At 42.7% G+C, this 26,019-nt stretch overlaps 1 protein-coding gene across 1 annotated transcript in view; it reads right to left on the reverse strand.

The window, feature by feature from the left end:
- The window catches only part of LOC101403381 (uncharacterized), a 63,437-nt gene extending 39,304 nt beyond the window's left edge, over positions 1–24,133 (reverse strand). Inside the window, exon 1 of the mRNA XM_087425404.1 lies at positions 24,026–24,133. Coding sequence (XP_087281530.1) covers positions 24,026–24,028 — 3 coding nt within the window. The 5' untranslated portion in view covers positions 24,029–24,133. The remainder of the gene's footprint in view (positions 1–24,025) is intronic.
- Between the last annotated feature and the right edge of the window lie 1,886 nt (positions 24,134–26,019).

A 26,019-nucleotide genomic window follows, 5' to 3' on the forward strand; every position in this document is an offset into this window, starting at 1 on the left:
AATGTAAATGAGAATATAATCAGAAAACCTCTCCTTAGCCCTTGAAGATATTGCAAATTCCATTGCTAAAACAATAGTTGCCCAACAAAGATCATCAGACAATCTGGCCAAAGTTGTTCTTGGTAACAGAATAGCCCTTGATTATCTGTTAGCTGAGCAAGGAGGAGTCTGTGCTGTGGCCAAACTTCCTGCTGCACCTGAATTAACACTTCTGGAGAAGTTGAAACTCAATTACATAAGATCACTGAGCAAACCACTTGGCTTTTTTGAAAAGGTGACTCCTTGAATGGGGTCTTTCTTTGACTCATTTGATTGTGACTGGTTTGGGTCTTGGTGACCTCAGCTCCAAAGTACACTCCAGATATTCAGAACCATCCTGCTTATTGTAATCATAATAAACTCCCTGGTGCACTGTATTCTCTCAAAAGCTTTAAATGCTTGTTTGCAGCCACTAAACACCAAGCAAGTGATTTCCTGTAAGACTGGAACATCAGAAAAGGAATGAAGAGGTGACTGACTTAAAGACTGTAAACCAGAAGCCTTCACCTTTGACAGTCACAGGGGTTATAGAAAAATGTCATGACCTCTGGATACCCCCTAAAAGAACAACAAAAACTGAGAGAATTTCACAGCAGCAGCTGAGAGTGGTGCTAATGCCTTAAATATTGATCAATCTCTCAGTTAAACTGAGAGTCTGATGGAAAAGGGGGAAATTGTGAAAAAGAAAACCACGAGCACCAAATGGGGTCACTTTTGGTAGGCCCATGTCACCAAACCGGAGCTTAACATATAACCTAACTGCAGCTTCAACCTTCTCCAGCAATGTAGTCTTAACGGGTCAGTCTAGGATTTTCTGGTCAGCACCAATGAGGTAATCTGCCACATGGGCCCTCTCCATCCTCCAAAGGAAGATGAGGTAATCCACCTAAGAAGATCCTTGTGTCCCGAAAGGGAGGTAACCTGGCCTAAAATAATCCTTTTTTCCTGTTTATGACTTCCTTGTCCTGCATTTAAACCCTTTCTGTAGCTCCTTGGAGCTCCTCTCTACTTGCAAGATAGGATGCTGCTGTGGGGGAAGAGGGAGAATCCCCCTCTGCCCCTTCCCTTAAGGTTCTTATGGCTGGCCAAATAATTAACAAGACAGGTTAGCAGGAGAAAATAATACCAAGTTTAATAACATGTATACATGGGAGAAGCTCAGAAATGAGCAACTCGTCCCTCTGTCTAAGCTGCTTGCTTAAGTATTGTAGCTAAAGGCGAGGAAGTTGTTAGGGGTGGGTAGTGGTCTGGGACTTCAGAGGGCAAGAAGACAATTCTTTTCAGGGTCATCTATAGATAATGTGGTCAGGGAGAGAGAGTTTTTTGCTAAAAGGGGCTTGGTGCCCCTCCCACTGTAACATCTATTTTACATTATCATTACAGCCATCATGATAGAAGATCTGTTCCAGGAAGGAGCCAGCATGTCAAATTTTTTAGGCAGTTAGTGGGGGAGGTCAAATGTCCCTCAGAGAAAACAATCAAGGTAAAGAGATATATTTCAGGGTGGCCAAATCTTGATCTCCCACACTGCCCAAGTGAGGAATTGCTCAGTAAAGGCAATTAGATCTTTAAAACTTACTTTTCGTTATATAACACTATTAAATATAAAATATGATTCATACACTTTTTTTTGTTTATCTTGAATTGTTTATTGTGAACATCAAGTTTCAAAACCTCAGCCTGATATTTAAAAGTGTTTCTGAAGGCTGCTCCTAGCATGAATTCTAGCATTGCTGTTTAGATTCCCCATGCTCAGGTAGATAACAATGTAATTCATTTCTTGTCAGTCTTTTCACAGCATTTACGTACTAAGAAGAAATTTACAGTACATATTTTTTCTTCCCTTTGATATGCAATATCAAGTGGTCTACACTGTAAAATATGCTTTGCTTTCTTGTTCATGTAAAAATAAATCCTGCACCTATTTTCATATCAATGGTGGTGTGTCACCAGCACCATTGACATGCTGGGGGGAACACTGGAGAGCTGCTGCTACTGTCCCTTACCAGGCCATCCCTGATCAAAGACAGGACATGATGGTCAGCAGGATGTCAAACTCCAGGACATCATGCTAGAGGACGCCCTAGCCAGCTGTCTACCTCATCTTCACACTTTTACAGACTTCTAGCTCATTGTCAATGGTCTAGCTGCCTGACAACAAGAACAGCATCAGCTCCTTAAGGTCACCATTTTAGGAGGAAGCACTCTGAGATAATCTTGCTCATAATTACTCAAATACATAAGAAGGTCACACATGTCTCTGCATGTACTAAAAATCAAACTGCAGAGCCTCACTTCAACCCTCAGGCTGATAAATTACTTAAAATTTCTGAAACACATACTGACACCTCAGTTGCACTCAGAAGCAGAGAAAACAGATGGTGTGGAAGGCAGACTTTGGAGTACCAAGATAGTGAGGTGCCCCAATGTTCCCACTGGAGGATGTGAATGGCTTATTTGAATAATTCTGTGGACAGACATGGTAATGATACCCACTATGCTAATGACTAAGACTGTAATACTATTCTTTAAAAATATAACACTAGGGGCTGGCCCCGTGGCTTAGCGGTTAAGTGTGCGGCCTCCGATGCTGGCAGCCAGGGTTCGGATCCCGGCGCGCACCGAGGCGCCGCTTCTCTGGCCATGCTGAGGCCGGTCCCACATACAGCAACTAGAAGGATGTGCAACCATGACATACAACTATCTACTGGGGCTTTGGGGGAAAAATAAATAAATAAATAAATAAAAATATGTTTAAGAAAAAAATATATATATAACACTATACTACACACTACAAAACTAACTATACATATGTTAATTGTATATAATATAGTCTACTTATATATAATATATACTAATTACATATAATACTATACTATACACTACCCATACTATATATAGGTAATATACTTCATATATCATAAATATAAAAATATATATATACTGTATTCTACATTCTCTCAATATATATACACATGTACATGCAAAGATACACACTATATGCAGTATTAGATAACTTATACTGTATATTACAGTATAATTATAATTATACACAATACATTATGCAGCACACAAATACTCCTTTTTAATATAGATGAAAAAAGCCCATACAAAATACTAGTACACTGAATCGAGCAATACATAAAATGACCTAAACACCATGACCACAGTAGATTTAACCCAGGAAAGAAATGTTTGTTTCATATCTGAAAATTAATTAACGTAAGAAACCATTAACAAAATTTATGTCAAAAAGTACAGGATCATCTCCATAGATACAAACAAGCATTAGACCATGTTCAAAACCCCTTCACAAGGAAAACACTCAACAAACTATGATAAACTCCCTCAATAAACTACCTCAACCTGAAATACAGCGTCAATGAAAAACCCACAGCTGACAAAATTCTTGATGGTGAATGAATGGAGGCTTTCTCTCTAATATCAGAGAGAAGACAGAGATGTCTGCTCTCACCACTTCTACCGAACGGGCTAAGAAAGGTGCTACCAGGGCCATTAGGCAACCATTCCAGATTTCAATGGACACACACATATAGCTCCACAGACAGACATACAAAATCACACAGACTTTGTCATGGCACATGTAGGAGGACACAGACACACAAACTCAAAAAAACTCACAGTTCATGACTCAGAGGCACACAGATGTTCCCATAGACACACAGAGCCCAGGCCCTCTGCACTCCTCCCCACTTTTCTTTACTCTTTAGGGCCAATCACCAACAGACACATCGTATAATTTTATTTATATATTTTCCTTCCTCTCTCCTAAAATGTCAGCTTTAAAGGAAACAGGGAGGGCCGGCTCCGTGGCTTAGCGGTTAAGTGCACGCGCTCTGATGCTGGCGGCCCGGGTTCGGATCCCGGGCGTGCCCGGAGGCACCACTTCTCCGTCCAACGCGAGGCCGAGTCCCACGTACAGCAACTAGAAGGATGTGAACCTATGACATACAACTATCTACTGGGGCTTTGGGGGTAAAAAAATGAATAAATAAAATCTTTAAAGGAAACAGGGATATTTGCTCTGCTTTGTTCATCAAACTACCTACCAGAGGGTGTGTCAAACACACATTCATATGGAAGCTTCACACAGAGCTCATCACAGGCCCAGACCTTCACACAGTGCCTTGTTCTCACTCCCATCCCACCTGGTAGAGGGGTGTCTCCTGGCTCCCAAACCAATCCCCAAAGAGGGTGTCTCAGCTCCTCCAGATGGGGAAGGAATTTCACCGTTCCTGACACCACACAGGACAAAAAGTACATCTCAGGGGCCGGCCCAGTAGCACAAGCAGTTAAGTGAGCACGCTCTGCTTCAGCAGCCTAGGGTTCGCAGGTTCAGATCCCAGGCGCGCACTGACGCACCGCTTGTCAAGCTATCCTGTGGCAGCGTCCCATATAAAGTAAAGGAGGATGGGCACAGATGTTAGCTCAGGGCCGATCTTCCTCAGCAAAAAGAGGAGGATTGGCAACGAATGTTAGCTCAGGACCGATCTTCCTCATAAAAAAAAAAAAAGTACATCTGTACAAAAAACACACAAAGGGAGACTGGATGGCAGAGTCAGAGCCCAAAATGGCTGGAGTCATGATGTTCCAGCCCCTCTCACTGCTACAAATGTATTCAGAAACTCACTCATCATGAATTGTCCCTTTGTCACCTTGCTTTTCTATTGTGAGCTCAGTGAGGGGACAAAGGTGAGCATCTCCTCCCTCAGCACCCATGTCCTCTGCTGCAGGCTCCTTGGTAAACATCACCTCTGCTGTGGACTCATATTCCCACAGACCTCACTCAGTCCTCCCACGGTGGCCCCACCATCTTAACTGAACACGTTCTCCTTAGGATCTGTATCTAATTTGTATGCTTGAGATTTCAATTTATGGAAGTGACTAAATGACAACAAGTACAGACCAATATCATTGAAAGATTTTTATTACTTACATTTCCCAAGATAAGGTGACATGCCATTCCAGGCAGGGTCACAGGGGCTGCATCAGGTTTGCTCAGGAGGCAGAATCAGGAGTGAGACAAAAACCTAGGCCACAGCCTTCATTTGGGGTTCCACAGGAAATGTTAAGTCAGGGCAGAGTGACCAGCTAAGGATTGGCTACTTTGGACAATTCCAGCAGCCTTTGAGGCATAGAGATGGTCCTTAGTCATCTGGTTCCTGGCCCTGGGTTGGTTTAGGGCAGGGGAAATATCATCTTGGTGTGTGAGGTGTGTTTTTAATATATTCACTTAGTAGTTTTATAGTAGTTGTGAGTTTTTACAAATACATAGTTACACCACCATCAGGATGGAGAACACTCCATCACCCCACAGGAACACTCTCATGGTGCCCATTTGTACTAAAACTTCCCATAGTTAAGAACTGGTCTCTTTCAGGTTCCTATACCTTCGCCTTTTTTAGAATGTCAAATAAGTGGAACACCATGTCAGCTTAGGTATGAGTCATATTTGGCAACTTTGATACTACATTTGTCAAAGGGCCTATATAGAAAGCTCATAGTATTCTTGTGAGTTTGAAATTTTTGACATCGCCCATTAGCCTTCAAAACTAAGAAACTATACTGTTATGAGTTATGTGAATTTGGGTGAGACCCTGTGCTTAACTTTCTTCATCTGCATCATGAGAAGAAGGATGGAGGCAGGGGATCAAATGAAATACTAATAATTATAAAATCACATAATCAGGAGTGACGTCAGCATCATGGCTGAGTGAGCTTTCCAGTAAACTCTTCTCCCAATAAGATACAACAAAAGGGTCAAGGATAGACCAACAAGAGACACTCACACTACACAGAGAGACATCGGAAAGACCCACACTGCCCCACATCTGAGAGTGGACGTGCTGGGGCCTGCGGAGGAAGTGGGGAGAGGTAAGGAGAAATCCTCTCCCTCCCGATCACATCAGTGACTTGGGTCACGTGGCTCCCAGAGAGAGGGGAGTGACGGCCACCTGCAGGGAAACCATAGCTCTTCAGGCTCTCTCAGCCAGTGAGAAACTGCACACAGAGGACTCAGCACTGCGGCAGGGGTGCCATCAACATCTGAGCACCCCAGGAAAGTGGATAATGAGGGGCAAGTGAGAAGCACGCCTACCCAGAGACCCAGCGGGCAAGGGAGAGAGCCCCTCACCCACCGCATGCATGACACTGCAGCTCAGCCTACCAGTCTGAGCAGCCCCGGCGGAGTGCGGGCAGCCCACAGCAGCCCAGCAGCCGGGGCAGACTGCAGGAGGCCTGTGGCAGTGGCGGAGTAGCCAGGGTGGAGCTCAGGCAGCTACGGTAGCAGAGTAGGCAGGGCGGAGCCAGGGCAGAGGCTGGGCGGCCTGGGGCAGCGGAACAGCCAAGGCGGAGCAGAGCCCAGGCAGCTGCGGCAGCGGAGTAGCCGGGGTGAAGCCCGGGCGGCCCACAGCAGCAGAACCACCGCGGCGGAGTGCAGGGGGCTCAGATTACACAGCCCTTGACCCCCACACTGTGACATCAGGTGGAAACTGCAACCAGGTATTTCTAGGATGAGGAAAAACAAAGCCAATACAGCAACCACGATGTAAAAGTACATTAAATTGCCAATCCAGAAGGAAAATAACAAGCAGCCAGAAATCAACCCTGAAGGCACAGAAATCCATAACCTGAACAACAGAGAATACAAAATAGCTATCAAAAAAAAGTTCAATGAAATACAAGAAAAAACAGATAGACAATTCAATGAGATAAGGAGTTTCCTCACAAAAGAGATTGAAATCATAAAGAAAAACCAATCAGTGTTGATGGAAATTAAGAACACAATGGAGGAGACAAAGGAGAATATGGAATCTTTAAAGAACAGAGCTGACAATATGGAGGAAAGAATTAGCATTATAGAGGATAGGAATACAGATATGCTCCAGATGGAGGAGGAGACAGAACTAAGACTAAAAAGAAATGAAGAAAGTCTCCAAGAAATATCTAACTCAATTAGGAAATGTAACATAAGAATTATAGGTATTCCTGAGGGAGAAGAGAGGGAAAGAGGAACAGAGAGCCTATTCAAGGAAATAATAGCTGAGAAATTCCCAAATCTGGGGAAGGAACAGGAAATACCTGTAAGTGAAGCCAACAGGTCGCCTAAATATGTCAACAGGCAAAGGCCCACTCCAAGGCATATAGTAGTAAAACTGGCAAAGGTCGACGACAAAGAAACAATATTAAGAGCAGCTAGACAAAAACCAAGAATAACGTACAAAGGAACTCCAATCAGGCTCTTAGTGGATTTCTCAACAGAAACTTTACAGGCTAGGAGAGACTGGAATGATATATTCAAAACACTGAAAGACAAAAATTTTCAGCCAAGAATACTCTATCCAGCGAAAATATGCTTCAAATATGATGGAGAAATAATAACTTTCCCAGATAAACAAAAGCTAAGGGAGTTGATGGCCATGAGACCTCCACTACAAGGAATGCTCAAGGCGGCCCTCAGGCCTGAAAAAAAGAAGAGAAAGGGAATACAAAGTTAGAGCAAGGAGAAAAATAGGTAGACAAAATCAGAAAAATAGTAAATCTTCACCGGAATAGGATAACAACCACTTAAATACCAAAAGCAAAGATCAAAGGAAGGAAATCACCAAAAATAAATATAAGCTCATCACTTTAACCACACACCCACAACACAAGATAGAATAAATTGTGGCAAAAATAACTTAGAAGGGGAAGAGAAAAGAGATCCAATTGACTTAGTAAAAGGGAATAAGAGGCCATCAGATAATGGACTATCTCATACACAGATTTTTTTATACAAACCTCAAGGTAAACACTAAACAAATAATCAGAACAAAGTCGGGGCCAGCCCGGTGGCGCAAGCTGTTAAGTGCGCGCACTCCGCTGCGGCGGCGCAGGGTTCGCGGGTTCGGATCCTGGGCATGCACCAATGCACTGCTTGGCAAGCCATGCTGTGGCGGCGTCCCATATAAAGTGGAGGAAGATGGGCGTGGATGTTAGCCCAGGGCAGGTCTTCCTCAGCAAAAAGAGGAGGACTGGCAGATGTTAGCTCAGTGCCGATCTTCCTCACAAAAAAAAAAAAAGAACAAAATCACATAGGATAAATAAAGAGAAAACTAAAAGAGTCATAAGACAGAACAACCAAACTGAATTGGCAGTCCAAAACACACGGGACAAGAAACAAAGGAAGGGCAAAAGAACCAGAAAATAAGCGATAAAACAGCAAAGTTAAGCCCTCATATATCAATAATTACACTAAATGTGGATGGATTGAACTCTCTAATCAGAAGACACAGAGTGGCAGGATGGATTAAAAAGCAAGACCCAACAATATGCTGCCTCCAGGAAACACATCTCGGCTCTAAAGACAAACGCAGGCTCAGAGTGAAAGTATGGAAGACAATACTCCAAGCTAATGGCAAACAAAAAAAGCAGGTGTTGCCATACTCATATCAGACAAAGCAGACGTCAAGATAAAACAGGTAATGAGAAACAAAGAGGGGCAATATATAATGATAAAAGGAACACTCCACCAAGAAGACATATCAATTATAAATATATATGCACCCAACATAGGAGCACCAAAGTACATAAAGCAACTATTAACAAACCTAAAATGAGATATTAACAACAACACAATAATAGTGTTGGGGATCTTAATACCCCACTTACATCAATGGATAGATCATGCAGACAAACAAAATCAACAAAGAAACAGTGGACTTAAATGAAAAACTGGACGAGATGGACCTAGTAGACCTATACAGAGCACTCCATCCAAAAACAGCTGACTACACGTTCTTCTCAAGCGTGCATAGAATATTCTCAAGGATAGACCACATGTTGTGAAACAAGGCAAGCTTCAATAAATTCAAGAAGATTGAAATCATAACAAGCATTTTTTCAGAGCATAATGCTATGAAACTGGAAATCAACCATAAGAAAAAAACTAGGAAAGTGCCAAAGGTGTGGAGATTAAACAACATGCTACTGAACAACCAATGGATCACTGATGAAATTAAAGGAGAAATCAAAAAATATCTGGAAATAAACAAGAATGAAAATATGCCATACCAACTCATATGGGATGCACCAAAAGCAGTCCTGAGAGGGAAATTCATAGCAATACAGGCCCACCTCAACAAACAAGAAAAAGCCCAAATAAGCAACCTTAAATTACACCTAACAGAACTAGAAAAAGAACAAACAAAGCCCAAAGTCAGCAAAAGAAGAGAAACAATAAAAATTAGAGCAGAAATAAATGACATTGAGACCAAAAAAACAGTAGAAAGGATTAATGAAACAAAGAGTTGGTTCTTTGAGAAGAGAAACAAAATTGACAAACCCTTAACCAGACTTACTAAGAAAAAAAGAGAAAAGGCTCAAATAAATAATATTAGAAATGAAGGAGGAGAAATTACAATGGATACCACGGAAATACAAAGGATTATAAGAGAATATTATGAGAAACTATAGGCCAACAAATTGGACAATCTAGAAGAAATGGATAAATTCTTAGACTCATACAACCTCCCAAAACTGAACCAAGAAGAAACAGAGAATCTGAATAGACCAATCACAAGTAAAAAGACTAAAATAGTAATCGAAAACCTCACAAAAAATAAAAGTCCAGGACTCGATGGCTTCTCCAGATGGTGAATTTTACCAAACATTCAAAGAAGATCCAACACCCATCCTTCTCAAACTATTCCAAAAAATAGAGGAAGATGGAACAGTTCCTAACTCATCCTACAAGGCCAAGATCACCCTGATACCAAAGCCAGACAAAGACAATACCAAAAAGGAAAATCACAGGCCAATATCACTGATGAACATAGATGCAAAAATCCTCAACAAAATATTGGCAAACCGAATACAGCAATACATGAAAAAGATCATACACCATGATCAAGTGGGACTTATACCAGGGACACAGGGGTGGTTCAACATGCACAAATCAATCAACGTGATGCACCACATTAACAAAATGAGGAATAAAAACCACATGGTCATCTCAATAGATGCAGAGAAGGCATGTGAAAAGATCCAAATTCCATTTATGATAAAAATTCTCAACAAAATGGGTATAGAAGAAAAGTTCCTCAACATAATAAAGGCTATTTATGACAAACCCACAGCCAACATCATACTCAACGGGAAAAGTCTGAAAGTCATTCCTCTGAGAAGAGGCTGCCCACGCTCGCCACTCTTATTCAACATAGTTCTGAGGTTTTGGCCAAAGCAATTAGGCAAGAAAAAGGAATCCAAATAGCCAACAAAGACGTGAAACTCTCACTATTTGCAGAAGACATGATTTTATATATAGAAAACCCTAAAGAATCCATCGGAAAACTATTAGAAATAATCAACAACTACAGCAAAGTCGCAGGGTACAAAATCAACCTACAAAAATCAGTTACATTTCTGTATGCTAATAACGAACTAACAGAAAGAGAGCTCAAAATGATAATACCATTTACAATTCCATAAAAAAGAATAAAATGTCTAGGAATAAATCTTACCAAGGAAGTGAAAGAGCTACACAATGAAAACTACAAGACATTATTGAAAGAAATCGATAATGACAGAAATGGAAAGATATCTCATGCACGTGGATTGGAAGAATAAACATAGTTAAAATGTCTATATTAACTAACGCAATCTACAGATTCAATGCAATCCCAATCAGAATCCCAAGGACAATCTTCATGGAAATAGAAAAAAGAATACTAAAGTTCACATAGGGCAACAAAAGACCCCGAATAGCTAAAGCAATCCTAAGAAAAAAGAACAAAGCTGGAGTCACCACAATCCCTGACTTCAAAACATACTACAAAGCAATAGTAATCAAAACAGCATGGTACTGGTACAAAAACAGATACACGGATCAATGGAACAGAATTGAAAGCCCAGAAATAAAACCACACATATACGGACAGCTAATTTTCGACAAAGGAGCTAAGAACATACAATGGAGACACGAAAGTCTCCTCAACAAATGGTGTTGGGAAAACTGGACAGCCACATGCAAAAGAATGAAAGTGGACCATCAGCTATCACCATTCACAAAAATTAACTCAAAATGGATCCAAGATCTGAAGGTGAGACCTGAATCTACAAAACTCATAGAAGAAAATATAGGTAACACACTATTTGACATTGGTCATAAACGAATCTTTTCAGATGACATGCCTAGTCAGATTAGGGAAACTAAAGAAAAAATAAACAAGTGGGACTTCATCAGGTTAAAGAGCTTCTGCAAGGCAAACGAAACCAGGATCAAAATGAATAGACAACCCACCGGCTGGGAGAAAATATTTGCAAAACATTTATCTGACAAAGGGTTAATCTCCATACTATATAAAGAACTCACACAACTGAACAACAAAAAAACTAACAACTGGATCAAAAAATAGGCAGAGGAAATGAACAGACACTTCTCCAAAGAAGATATACAGATGGTCAATAGGCATATGAAAAGATGTTCAACATCACTAATCATCAGGGAAATGCAAATCAAAACAACACCAAGATATCACCTCACACCCATTAGAATGGCTATAATCACCAAGACAAAAAACAACAAATGTTGGAGAAGATGTGGAGAACCAGGAACCCTCATACACAGCTGGTGGGAATGCAAACTGGTGCAGCCTCTATGGAAAATGGTATGGAGATTCCTCAAAAAATTAAAAATAGAAATACCCTATGATCCAGCTATCCCACTACTGGGAATCTATCCAACGAACCTGAAATCAACAATCCAAAGAGGCTTATGCACCCCTCTGTTCACTGCAGCATTATTCACCATAGCCAAGAAGTGGAAGCAACCCAAGTGTCCCTCGACTGATGATTGGATCAAGAAAATGTGGTGTATATATACAATGGAATACTACTCAGCCATAACAAAAGACAACATTGTCCCATTTGCAACAACATGGATGGACCTGGAGGGTATTACGTTAAGTGAAATAAGCCAGAAAAAGAAAGACAAACACCACATGATCTCACTCACATGTGGAATGTAAACCAACACACAGTCAGAGAGAACTGCATTGTAGTTACCAGGGGCAAAGTGGGTGGGGGGTGGGCACAAGGGGTGAAGAGAGACATGTATATGGTGACTGACAAACAAAAATGTACAACCAAAATTTCACCATGTTATAAACTATTAAGACATCAATTAATCATATAATCTCTATACTGCTAAGGAAACATAAATTACCACTGGATAAAAAGGGAAGAAGCTTGGATTTCCATGGTTGTTTAACAAAACAAAAGCTGTCAAGTTTTACCCCATCTTCCAAAACATCTCCTGGAAATGTAAACATATGGAAATGATCTTTGAAAACAGTAAAAATGGGCTTTGGGGTCTTTGTGCATCATTGAAACAAAAACCTCTCAGCTACTCCTCTTATAAAAGGCATAGAAAATTTCCAGTTTGAGGATGTCAGGTTTACCTCCTTTGCCACCACACAGGGTATTACTCAAAATGACTCGCTGTGTGTGTCTACAGCTCTCCTCAGTCACTGCTTGGATCATTACCCTCTAAACAGTCACAGCTCTTTTTAGTGTTTTAACCAGGAAATCACATTGAACTTGCACAGACATGACTCCACTCGTAGGAAAACCCATGATAGGCTACAACTGTGCAGACAACCAGAACCCTTCCTCAGACTGGGAGAAACTCGAAGGTTTCATCAGATAGAAATTACGGCACTCAGTCTGAATAGCAGCAAAATGATATGCTGAATCAAAAGGCAATTTCAATTCCTTTCAACTGATATTAAACAGAAACATAAATACCACAAATACCCATGGCCCAAAGCAAGGGAAGTCTCGAGTTCCAGACACCCGTGTATCTGGATCATGATCAAATAGCACATGCAGTAAAACGTTGAAACATGACTAAAATGAAGATGAACTCTGTCTATGCCTGTATCTCTACGGGGAACGACTGCTGTTAACCCCAGGAATGCCGGACTTTCAGTATTGCTGTCCATTGTTTCCATCCACACCCGAGCAGTTCCTCCAGGAGTGCTTAAGATGTATTAGATGGTGGGAAAAGAATGATTGATGATGACATCCTCACTCACTAAGGTCCCTATCTACCATAGAGAAGATACATATCCATCAATGGATGAATGGATACAGAAGTTGTGAGAGAGAGATATATATATACACACACACACATATATATACAATGGAGTATTTTTCAGCCATAAAAAACAAGAAAACCTTACTATTTGAGAAAACATGGATGAAACCTGAAGGCAGTATGCTAAGTGAAATAAGTCAGACAGAGACAGACAAATACTTTTTTTTTTTTTTTTAAAGATTTTATTTATTTATTTTTCCCCCGAAGCCCCAGTACACAGTTGTCTGTCATAGCTGCACATCCTTCTAGTTGCTGTATGTGGGACGCGGCCCCAGCATGGCTGGAGGAGCGGTGCCTCGGTGCGCACCCGGGATCCGAACCCGGGCCGCCGGCAGCGGAGAGCACGCACTTAACCGCTAAGCCACGGGGCCGGCCCATAGACAAATACTTTGATCTCACTTATATGCGGAATATAAAAAAAAAAAAAAAACCTCATCGAAAGGGAGATCAGACTTGTGGTTACCAGAGGTGGGAGGCGGCGGGGAGAAGGAGGGTCAACTGCAGGAAGGTGGTCAGAAGGTACAAGCCTCTTATATGACAAACAATTACTAGGGATGTAATGAAAAACTGACAACTATGGCTAACACTGCTGTATGATACATAGGAAAGCTGTTAAGAGAGTAAATGTTAAAAGTTCTCATCACAAAGAAAAAATTTATTTTCTTTATTCTTTTCTTCTTTCTTTTCATTTTACCTATATCAAAAAATGGATGTTAACTGACCTATTGTGGTAATCATTTCACAATATGTGTAAACCAAACCACCAGCTTGTACACCTTAAATTTATACAGTCACGTATGTGAATTTTTTCTCAATAAAACTGAAATAAAAAAGGAATCAGAGACTGCTGGTGTCTGGACTGTCACACAAGGAGCTCAGAAGCCAGATGCCAGCTCTCAAAAGAAAAAAGCCAAGAGACTTGAAACCAACAACTCAACCATCAGAGAATTGAGGTCACAGGGTAAACTACGGCCTCCACAATTAGAAAGAGAGACAAAATGGTAGCAATCTTAAAAACTACCCAAAATATTCTGTTCTTAACAAGGCATGTCCTAAAAACAATCTATTTCACAAAAGCATAAATGACTGGGATTTTCCCAAAACCTAACTGAGCAGGGGGCAATGAAATAGCCAACTGGAGCCTCTTTTAGCCTTTTGTGCTCTCAAAGGTGGGGCAATTGTGAGGATGATAGGGTTTTATTCCCCTCTAGACACCAAATTTTTTCTGTCTGTTCCAACGCCACTTCACCTCTACATGACCAAAGAGCTGTCCAACAGTTCGCTTCAATTCTAACACTAACTACACACAGTTCACATCAGTCTCCACAGGTTGAGAGCTCAGTCCCACAAACTGCCCCTTCTTTAGATGCCAACCACAGATGGGGTGCCCAGGAGACCAACATTTCTACTCAGCCATCTATAGATTCACAGATTCTCTCAACACTTCATTACATTTGGTAATTTACTGAAATGTTTCTGAGAACTCAGCAAACCACTTTATTTACTATCATTGGTTTACTATGAAGGATACAACTTAGGAGCAGACAAAAGGCAGACATGCACAGGGCAAAGGAGGGGGGTGGTATGGGTGAGGGGAGTGGAGGTGGAGGGGGCTGCAGAGATTCCACATCCTCTCTGGACACTCGGCCCTCCCAGCACCTGGATGTGTTCACCAAACCAGAAACTCGCTCAGTTCTGTCTTTTAAGTGTTTTGATGGTGATTTCATTGTATGGGCACAATTTATTAAATCACTGGCCATTGGCCATTGGTCAACTCAGTCTCCAGCCCTCTCCTCTCCACTGGGGCTGGGAGCTGGGGCTGAAAGATTCAAGTCTCTAATCAAGGCTTGGTGTTGCTGGTGTCCCACCCCATCCTGAAGCCATCTAGGAGCTGGGCCGAGAGTTGCCTCATTAAAACAAGACACTCTTTCACCCTTATCACTCAAGTAATTCCAATGGCTTCTAAAGGTTTTTGCTAGGAACTGAGGACAAAGACCAAATATATTCCTTATTGTAACACAGAAGGTCAAGCCCAGGGACACAGACTCACTGAAAGATTGAGACCAACTCACCGGACTACAGCATGCTTCCCCTCTGCCCACACCTACCTCTACATCAACTTGGCTTCTGTTTAATATTAGTGGACTACACTGAAAGAACTAGATGCTTTCCAGCAACATCAAGAAGAAAACAGGGGCCAGCCCCGTGGCGTAGCAGTTAAGTGCGCGCACTCTGCTGCTGGCAGCCCGGGGTTCGGATCCCAGGCGCGCACCGACCCACCGCCTCTCCGGCCACGCTGAGGCCGCGTCCCACATAAAGTGGAGGAAGATGGGCACAGATGTCAGCTCAGGGCCGGTCTTCCTCAGCAAAAAGAGGAGGATTGGCATGGATGTTAGCTCAGGGCTGATCCTCCTCACACAAAAAAAGAAGAAAACAAGGATGTCCCCTCTCCCACCACTCCTAGTCAACCTTGTAATGGATTCTGAGTAAGGCAATTAGACATGAAAAGGAAACAAAAGGTGCATCGATTTGAAAGTAGGAAATAAAACCGTCCTTGTGGCACAAGATTATCTACGCAGAAAATCTCAGAGAATCCCCAATAACAAAGAAAACCCCTTGAACTAAGATGAGAGTAGAGGAGGCTGAAAGATAAAATGTTAATACACAAAAGTCAACTGTTTCCTATAAATCCACACAGATATAGTGAACTCATCTTTTACAAAGGAAAAAAGGCAATTCAACAGGAAAAAAATCTCTTTTTAACAAATAATACCAGAAACACTGGCCATCAACATGCAAAAAATAAAAGAATCCAGACACAGACTTTACATTTTTCACAAAAATCAATTCAAAATAAATCACAGATATTAGTATAAAATGTAATACTACAACACTCAAAAAGGTAACATATGAGAAAATCTCGATGACCTTGGATTTGGTGATTAATTTTTAGATACAACACCAAATGCAAGATCCAAGACAGAAAAAAATAAGTTTGATTTCATTAAAATGAAAAACTTCTGCTCAGGAAACAGTGTTAAGAGAATGAAAATACAGGCTACAAACTGGCAGAAAATCTTTTAAAATCACTTATCTGATAAAAGACTGGTACTCAAAATACCTAAAGAACTAAAACTCAAAAAAAAGAAGACACTCAACCCAGTTAAAAATGGGCAAAAGATCTGAACACACACTTAAACAATGATATACAGATGGGAAATAAGCACATGAAAAGATGTTCAAAATCATGTTACTAGGAAATTTCAAATAAAAGAAGAATGAGATATTACCAGGCACTTATTACAATGGCAGAAATTAAAAACACTGAGAACACCGAACGATGGTGCAGATGGAGAGCAACAGGAACCCTCATTCATTGCTGGTGTGAATGGAGAATGGTATGCCTACTTTGGAAGGAAGGAAGGAAGGCTACGCTTACCACACAATGCAGAAATCACACTTCAAATTTACCCACCTGAGCTGAAAACTGATGTTCACAAAAATCCCTCCATGTGAATGTTTACAGGAGCTTTATGCATAATTGTCAAGACCTGGATGTAACCAAGATCATTTCAATAGGCAAATGGATAAATAATCACTGATATGTACATAGGATGAAATATTCTTCAGTGATGAATAGAAATGAGGTTATCAACACAAAAAGATATGGAGAAATTTTAGAATCATATTGCCAAGTGAAAGAAGCCAATATGACAAGGCTACACACTGTATGATTCCAAGCATGTCACATTCTGGAAAAGATCAAATACAAGACACTGAAAGATCATTGGTTGCCAGGGATTTGGGGGAGGGAGGGAGGGATGAATGAATAGATGGAGCACAGGAGATTTTTAGGACAGAGCAAGTATTCCACAGGATACAGAAATGATGGAGACGTGACATTTGACATTAGCCAAAGCCCAGAGATTGTATAACACAGAGTCAACACTAATGTAAACTATGAACTTTCATGCATCAAATTGGCATCAAATGTAACAAGTGTACCACAGCAATACAAGATATACAATGCAGGGCAAAGTGTGTGGGGGTGGTGGGGTTATATGGGAAATCTCTGTACTTTCCGGTCAAGTTTTCTCTGAATGTGAAACTGCTCTTAAAAACAAGTAAAGTCTACTAGAAAAAAAAGATAAAGACAGATGCATTAATATTCACCACTGATGACTGACTGATGACATAAGCAGACCATCTTTCAATCCACTAATTTGAACTTATTTCAAATATCCATTATGGTGCTCTATGAGGCCTGCACCCTGAGACTTGGAAGAGAGGAGACCCTTAAATTGAATGCCTTGCTAAGAGCCCAGCACTGTATATTCTGAGAAGTGAAATGAGTCCCTTTGTTACTATTAGTAGTGTCTGGAACGCCACGTGGATAGAGAGTGTCCTGACAAGGGTTGTGTGTGGCCTCCGTATGTGTAGAGACAAGTATGACTTTGATTTATATTGTAGATAACTGTAGGCAAGAGATTTCTGGAGTCATTTTACTAGAGAGGGGTAACTCTCAGGGAATCACCCACAGTCTGTAACGTCTGCAGCTGGAGCCCGTTGTTGGTTGGTGCTAAGATGACTGCTGGAGGTATGCTCAGTTATGATGACACTTGTGTCCAGTCCTTCATCAGAGATGTCCCAGTTAAGACATGAAAAACAACACTGCCTGAGCTCCATCATGGACAAATGTGGTGATCACATCCCTAAAGTCTATGAACTCCCATTGCTTTTTATTCAGGGAGTCCTAAAGACTTTGGAGAAGCCTGGGGGTCTGGGAAAGGGGTGACCTCCTTCAAAAGCATGGCACTAGCAAGAGACTGAGGACAGGGAAGACCTCAGACCACCACCTCCTGCAGGTGGACATCTCAGAGGGCCCAGATTTGGCTCCATCGTGTCTCCAGCGGGTCTCAGTAGCCATGCTAGCTCCTGGGGTGCTGTTTCCAAGTTGCAAGTCAAAATGGACTGCTGGATATTTGGTCCCACAATCAGGGGCATCTACCTTCAGGATCGCCTTGTAAGAAGAGGTCATTGCAGCTCTAATGGCATACAGTGTGGGGCCTAGGGCACGTTCTTGCATCAGAAGCCTATGGACAACTTAGGACCATCATGAGTACACCAGGAGGATGACGGAAGGTCACTGAGGCCTCTATAGTGAAGGAGTCTCTGAGGGCACTAATAGGAGTGTTGGTTGTATGAAATTTGAAGAGAACCTCCTCAATTTGTGATAGTGGTACCTATTCAAGATGGCAAATTTGCCAGTAACAGTACAAATGGGGTCAAGAAAAATTTGTAAACAAGGAATATATTGCCTCTCAAACATCAAGAGAACCCATTAGACGTTGTGGGTGCTAAGAGGAACAACTGTTATTTCTTCATGCTGTCAGAGAAGGAGCAGGTCTCAGATTATCAAATAATTTCCAGAAATTTAACAAAGTTATCAGGGCCTCATATTACACACATGGCAATGTCCCATCCACTTTTTGTGAGCTCCTTTTTCCAATATTTGTAAGTCCTGAATGTCCTCAGAGGACATGTCTTTAACCTCATACCTGTGTTCTTGGAGAAACCAGGATGCATTTCAGATCCTGCCTGCAATAACTGTGTGGGAGGGCACAGCTGTTGAAGATCCATGAGGACAACCTAGTAAAGGTGCATCATGTCCCTTCAGAGGCGAAGGCCAAGTGCAGCTGAGAGGCTGGTGACATAGGCACTGGCAGAACAGACTTAGCCAAATCTGTGAGAGCAGGATATTTATCAATTGCTGATTGGTTGTAGTAATTTGCATACTGTTGGGAACTAGAATAGAAAGATCTCTGTGCAACCATAGCCTCAAGCTGAGGTAAACCACTCTGATGTACCATTCGTTCTTTCCAGGTTTAATAACAGGGCAAATTGGGCTGTTAAAAGAAGCACTGGGAATAATCAACCCTTCACTAACTAGGTTTCCCATACAGTTTTCAATCCTTCAAGGCCCTGGGTAATGGCCATTGGGCCATTTTAACTGCTTGATTTTGGAGGTAAGGTCCCTGGGGTCCCAATGTGTCAAGCCAATTTGTAAGTGGCAAATAACTCATTTAACTTTAATTCTTGATCACTGGATCAGAGCTTCCCAGCTCACTATGGGATATTTTAGGACAATGTGTGTTATGACCACGGAGAATTTAGACAGACCATAGTTCTGAAGGCTAAAGATGAAACATTTGTCCCATTTGTCATCTATATTATATTCATTAACACCCATAAGATCATAGGGGCACCTTCCTTAAATTTAGTGGGATCCCAGGTATAACTGTAATTTGACACCTAGTATTGATTAACTGCTTGAAGGTTTCTGAATTAGTGCATTACATCAGATAGCAAAATTAATTCAGAACCTATGTTGTACAGGCCCAAAAGCCAAGCAGTGTACCTCTGTTTTGTTATGTAAATTTTTTCAGTATATTTTGGATTTCCAATTGGGTCAAATTGTGGACCTTTGTTTCAGTATTTTATCTATTGTTCCCTTCCTCCTGATCTTTCCTGTTTAATATTAGTTTTCTTCATCACGGTATACACTTCAGTGGAAGGAGTACCTCTCTACACTGGTATTTATAAATTTTTTTCCATCCAAGAGCCTCAAAACAGTGCCATCAGGGTTAGGAGCCTCCCCTGTGACAACTGGTTCTTTACACGGTTTCAATTCCGGACTTAAGTCAGGTTTGAACTAATACCTTGTGCCACACGGGAGCCATGAGTGTTGTCCCCTATAACCCGAAGGTCAGGATCTTTGTGCCAGTAGAGGCAGGGGCAGCAGCAGCAGAGGTACTTAAGGGTACAGGTGAGCCCTCTGGTGTTAGGAGTGTGGACTCAGCCCACCACCTACTGCCTGCCTTTCCCCTTCTCTTCTCTTTTTCTTTTAAATGACTGCTCTTTCAGGAGTGACCATCTGATGGACCCACCTCTTGCACAGGCTATAGTCCCTGTCTACACCTCCATCCCTGGCGAATGTCAGGCCACGAGAGCCTCTGTCACAGCTTCACTCTAACACACAGATAAATCCCAGGAAAGACATTCACCCAGGACTCATTTAAGGAGGCCCCAACCCCGTAGTCCTGCTCCCAAATGCCTAGAAATTCTTCAAATTGCCAACTCTGCTCAGCTGAACCTAGAACTGAGGCTTGGTGGGTGAACACTGCAACACGGGGCAGCACAGCTCACAGCACAGGCTCCCCAGCAAGCAGCAGCCCACAGTGCAGGCCACCACCAGGCAGCAAAGCAGGTGAGCAAGTCAGAGCAGGAGCAGACAGACCCACGGTGGGGGAGGTCATGTCTGGACATGCTGCTCAGGGCACAACTGTTATGGTCACTGTAGAAGGGTGGGTCCCTTGTTGAGACTGATGCCAGTGTGGCACGCGCGCGCGCACACACACACACACACACACACACACACACAGGGTAGGAAAAGGCTTACGGCTCATATAACAGAGGTCTCAGGGGAGGACAGGGCCAGCCTCTTAAGCAGCTCTGGAAGGGCTCAGAAAGCAAGGAACAGAGCCTCGCCTTGGTGTGCACTGGGCTTGAGAGTGGGGCCGGGGTAAGAGTTCTGCACACAGGCAGGGGCTTGTGTGGTGGAATCTCCTGCCTGCTCCAGAGAAGAGAACAACCAGGCTTTCTCATCAGCTTGTCCAGGTAGGGGCACAAGGGGAAGAAGGAGGGGTGAGGCTTAGGCTGTGAGAGTCATCCAAAATGTGGAGCCTGACTGCTTATTACAGGAACCAAGTGGGTAAGAAAAATATGCATTCTTGATTGATTTATATAAAGAAACACTAACAGGAGGCTCAAGAAATGATTAAAACTGTATTTGGGGGTGGCTGGAGTAACAGTGCTGGAGGGGACCAGGATATATTGGCAGCGAGTCTTCTAGAGTGAGACTTTGCAGTCTTACAGTTTTATTGCAAATAAACAAGCAATTTATGTATACTATATTTTACCATTTTACAGTCTTTTATTTAATTTTAACTACTATACATTGGAAACCATTCTAAGATTTAAATCCTTTAAACAATATTGGTAGGGCCGGCCCCGTGGCTTAGCGGTTAAGTGCGCGTGCTCCACTGCTGGTGGCCCAGGTTCGGATCCTGGGCACGCACCGACGCACCGCTTCTCCTGCCATGCTGAGGCTGCGTCCCACATACAGCAACTAGAAGCATGTGCAGCTATGACATACAACTATCTACTGGGGCTTTGGAGGAAAAATAAATAAATAAAAATTATAAAAAAAACAAAAAACACTACTGGTTACAACAATGTAAACCACTCAAAATAAAAATTTGCAAATCTCTTTCTAACTAAAAGGACATGCGGCATCCTAGTTTGTCCTTCCCCTCTATCTCACACTGGGGGGTATTTCCAGGAATAAGCAGCATATTATAATGCGATAGGGGTTTGAGTTTATCTGCTTCAATATAGTAAGAATTTCAAAGATTTACATAAGCTTTCAGAAGTTTCCCTCACATCAATTAAAACAGGAATTAAACTGCTTTAGCTTTTTAAATTTCTATGATCTCTAGGGACATGCACATAAGAAAACTGACCTAAAAATGAAATATGTACCTGAGAACTTCAATACATTCATTTCACATCTTGAGTCTCTCTCGCCGAAAAGGAACAAAGATTCTATTTGATTCCACAATTTTCTTGCTTTCCTCACATCTTATCTCTCAATCAACTTACAGTTTCAGGGCCCAAGTGCTAAGGGAAACTAGAGCCAAAGGGCTGCACTAGTCAATCGATAAGGAATCTAAAAGAAAGAAACACAAATACTGGAATCAGCACAGATGAGCAGCCTGCTTCCCACAGGACAGAAGGAAAGCCACACTCAGAAGCTTCCATATTCCTGACCCTCCTGGTTGGGACAGAACCCCTGGAGTGGGTCAGTCCCTGGTGGAGGAGGGTGGGGCACCTGAGCAGCCACAGGAGTGAACTCTGGGAGCTCCACACACCCTCCTCTCCCCAGGGAATAATGCAAATGCTCCCTCTCTCAGGCTTCCCTTCTCACAATGAGGAAAACTCAGCTGGATTCAGTTAAAGGTTCTGACCCAAATGAACTCCCAAATTAACGGGCCCTAATCCAGGACACAGAACTCCTGACTTGCACCGACTTTCTCAATGTAAACAAATCACACTCTGAGTGCACCTACACTGTGGACTCCCACTTACCGCTAGAAAGAGGCCCAGGGAAACCAGTTACACCCTCAGAAGGAGTATCTCTCCACACCCCATGTGCACGTGCACCCCCAGTTTTCCAGGGCTCTGCAGCTTCTCTCAGTATAGAGGCTCCTTCCATGGGGGGGTGTGAGCAGTAGGACACCTGCAGGGGGAGGCTCCCCAGGAAGAACAACTGGGCCTTTAAGTCCTTCCCTGTGCAGGCCCAAGGGGGCCTTAGCTTAGATCCACTGCCCTCAGGCCTCTGTCCCCACTGGAGTTTTTTTGCACCACTATTGATATTTTAAATACACAAACCCAGTGTTTGAACAATCCAGGTACAACACTGAAACCAGTCGTTACGTGGAAATAAGGGAATAAAATTCTTTGACACTTTGCCGACTCAACAAGAAACCCCACAAGAATGTATTGCATTCTGGGAAAAAAAAAAGATGTTAATATAGTATTATTTCCATGACAACAAATTGTTCCATAAACTATTAATCATACTTGAACACTTCAGGACTACAAGTCTAAGCCCTGGAAATCCATTTGAACTCACCCAAAATGAAAGAAAAGACCCCAGAATATTAGTAACATGCTCTGGGAGGACAAAATAAAAACAATTTTTTAAATCACACAATGTAAAACTGGAATGTTTTATTTTTTTCCTGAAAATAAACTTTTTCCTCTTTGGAAACATTTTATATTGTTTTCAAGCTGTACTGATTAAATAAATTTTTATTCATTGAAAAACTGAAACTAAACTAAAGTGAATATATCTTTTCACGGTGACAAACCCAGGAGGGGCAGTGCTGACAGGACCGATCACCCAGAAAAGTTTATCCAGAGGAACCTCCAACCCAGAGGACTTACGATTGAATGTCTGTGCCCAGGACACGTCCTGGGAGGAGAGACAGAGGATTTCACACAAGGTATTTCCAGGTGGTTATTCACTACTTTTTTCTCATGTTAAACATCCACAAACAAGAAATAAACCTTTTTAAAAGGGCCACCCATTGACTATGGAAAAATGATAAATAATTAAAATACTGGGTGTGTTTGTAGTTGATTATGATGCTGTGAATCGGAGACCAGAAGTTGGTGTTTGGGGATGCAAGGAGGAATTTGGAAATTCAGGGATTTATTGCCAGTCCTAGGGAGAGCTGGGGGGACAGGGTCGTGGATTCGAGACCCGGCTCTCTAAACATTTAGAAAACTCAGGAGAACACGAGTCCCCTCTGAGAAGAAAGGAGGGACTGGGGACCCCACAGACCACAGCTCCTCCCACGCACGAACCCCGGAGACTGAGTCACTATTGTCCCTGATGTCCTCCCCGTGGTCACCGCACCATATGGGGACACGCGGGGCTGCGGGCGCAGAGCTGCCCAGAGAGGCTCCGGGGCCGAAGTCGCCGCGCGCAGTGACCACAGGACGCCCGGGGTCCCGGCTGCCGGCCCCGCCCCCACGCTGCGGCCGGAGGGGACTGAGGTCCGAGCGGCGCCCCCGCGGACTCGGGTCCGCAGACTCGGAGGCGACCGCGGGGAGGCCGGTCCCGCCACGGCCGGTTCCAGCCACTTCCAACCAGCCCCTCCTGCCCCAAACCGAGTCTCTGAACCCCCGGGACAGAACTCTCACCATTTCTAAGTTTCCTGGGTCCCCCGCGTCCTTGCTGCGATTCGGCACAGGTCACAGCGCGACACAGTTGGCGGCAACGCAACGCGGGACCTTTAAGGACAGCGGCCCGTGACCGGAAGGACTGCGGCGCGAGCAGGACGTCGGGAAAGGGGCGGAGTGTCGCCCCACCCACCTGCCCCGGAGCCGACCCTGATTGGACAGTTCGAAAGTCCTCGGTCCTGAGTGACAGCGGGATGGAGATTACAGATCTCAGCCTACCCAGAGCCGGAAATTGTCCTCTCCGGGCACTTTTCCGTTGAAATGCAATGCTACAAGGCCACTCGGGGAACGGTGACCCTTCTTTGCAAACACACTTAAGATCACCTCACCATGTGTAATAATTAGTCTGTCTCCACTTTGATCTTTGATCTTCCACCCAGCGCTTCCCCACGCCCACTCATATCATACTTTAAAAAATCCTGTGGCCTCCCAAGCCTTTAGCTATGGTGGGAAGTTGGAACCCGCAGCCATAGCTGAGCGCAAGGACTCTTCTCAGTCTAACCACTAGGTGTGAGATGTTTTCATTCAATTCTCAGGCGCACGTTTTACACTCGAGGGAATTTTATTTTAGATCTTTTTTTTTTTTTTTGGTGAGGAAGAGTGGCCCTGAGCTAACATCTGTTGTCAATCTTCCTCTTTTTGCTTGAGGAAGATTGTCGCTGAGGTAACATCTGTCTCTGTCTTCCTCTATTTGTGCGTGGGACGCAGCCACAGCATGGCTCCGTGAGGGGTGTGTAGATCTGCACCGCGGATCTGAACCAGAGAATCCCGGGCCCCAAAAGCAGAGCGCATGAACTTGAACGCTATGCCACCAGGCCAGCCCCTAGATCATTTTTTCGAATGTATCCTGAGAGAACTTTGAAATGTAAAAGTCTATAATATCCCTAAGGTAATGCATTTCGTGTGGACTGATATAACAAAAAAACAAGAAAAGGTTATGTAAATGTGGGATGTACCTGGAAAGTAGTCAAATACTTAAGAGATACAGTACAAAACTCTTTCGCATTGTAAAGCTGTTAATGCATTTGTCCACTTATTTGAACATTTTTTTTTTGAGAAACTTTACACATACAATGCAATAGAGACCTTTAACGTCTACGACTCACTGATCTTCAGTATTCACAGATATTGTGCAATTATCACTACAGTCAATTTCAGAATATTTCCATCACCAAAAAGAAACGCCTATACCCTTAAGTTATCACTGCCTTATCTTCCCACCTAGCTCCTCCAAGCACCAGCTCTAGGCAACCACTAATCTATTTTCTGTCGCTATAAATTTCCATATTTATTTACTTTCATATGAATGGAATTGTATATTATGTGGTCTTTGTGTTTGACTTTATTCATGGTATAATTTTTTCAGGGAATTCCATGTTGTAGCATGTATCAATACTTCTTTTTTTGGGGGAGGAAGATCGGCCCTGAGCTAACATCTGCCAATCCTCCTCTTTTTGCTGAGGAAGACTGGCCCTGGGCTAACATCCGTGCCCATCTTCCTCTACTTTATATGGGACACCGCCACAGCATGGCCTGACAAGCAGTGCATCGACACCGGGGATCAGAACCCGCGAACCTCAGGCCACCGCAGCGGAGCGCACACACTTAGCCACTTGCGCCACCGGGCAGCCTCCATGTACTTCATTTTTTTTTAATTGAGATATAATTGACACTCAACATTATATTCATTTCAGGTTTACGACAATAAGTCTGGTTAACATCCATCACCACACAGAGTAATAAATTTTTTTCTTGTGTTGAAAACTTTTAAGATCTCTCTTAGCAAATTTTAAATGTACAATTCAGAACAACAAAAGACCCCCGAATAGCTAAAGGAATCCTGAGAAAAAAGAACAAAGCTGGAGGTATCACATTCCCTGATTTCAAAATATACTACAAAGCTATAGTAACCAAAACAGCATGGTACTGGCACAAAAACAGACACAGATCAATGG

This window comes from Ceratotherium simum, chromosome 39, assembly GCF_057802395.1.
Source record: "Ceratotherium simum simum isolate JZ-2026a chromosome 39, ASM5780239v1, whole genome shotgun sequence".
Classification (NCBI taxonomy): Eukaryota; Metazoa; Chordata; class Mammalia; order Perissodactyla; family Rhinocerotidae; genus Ceratotherium; species Ceratotherium simum.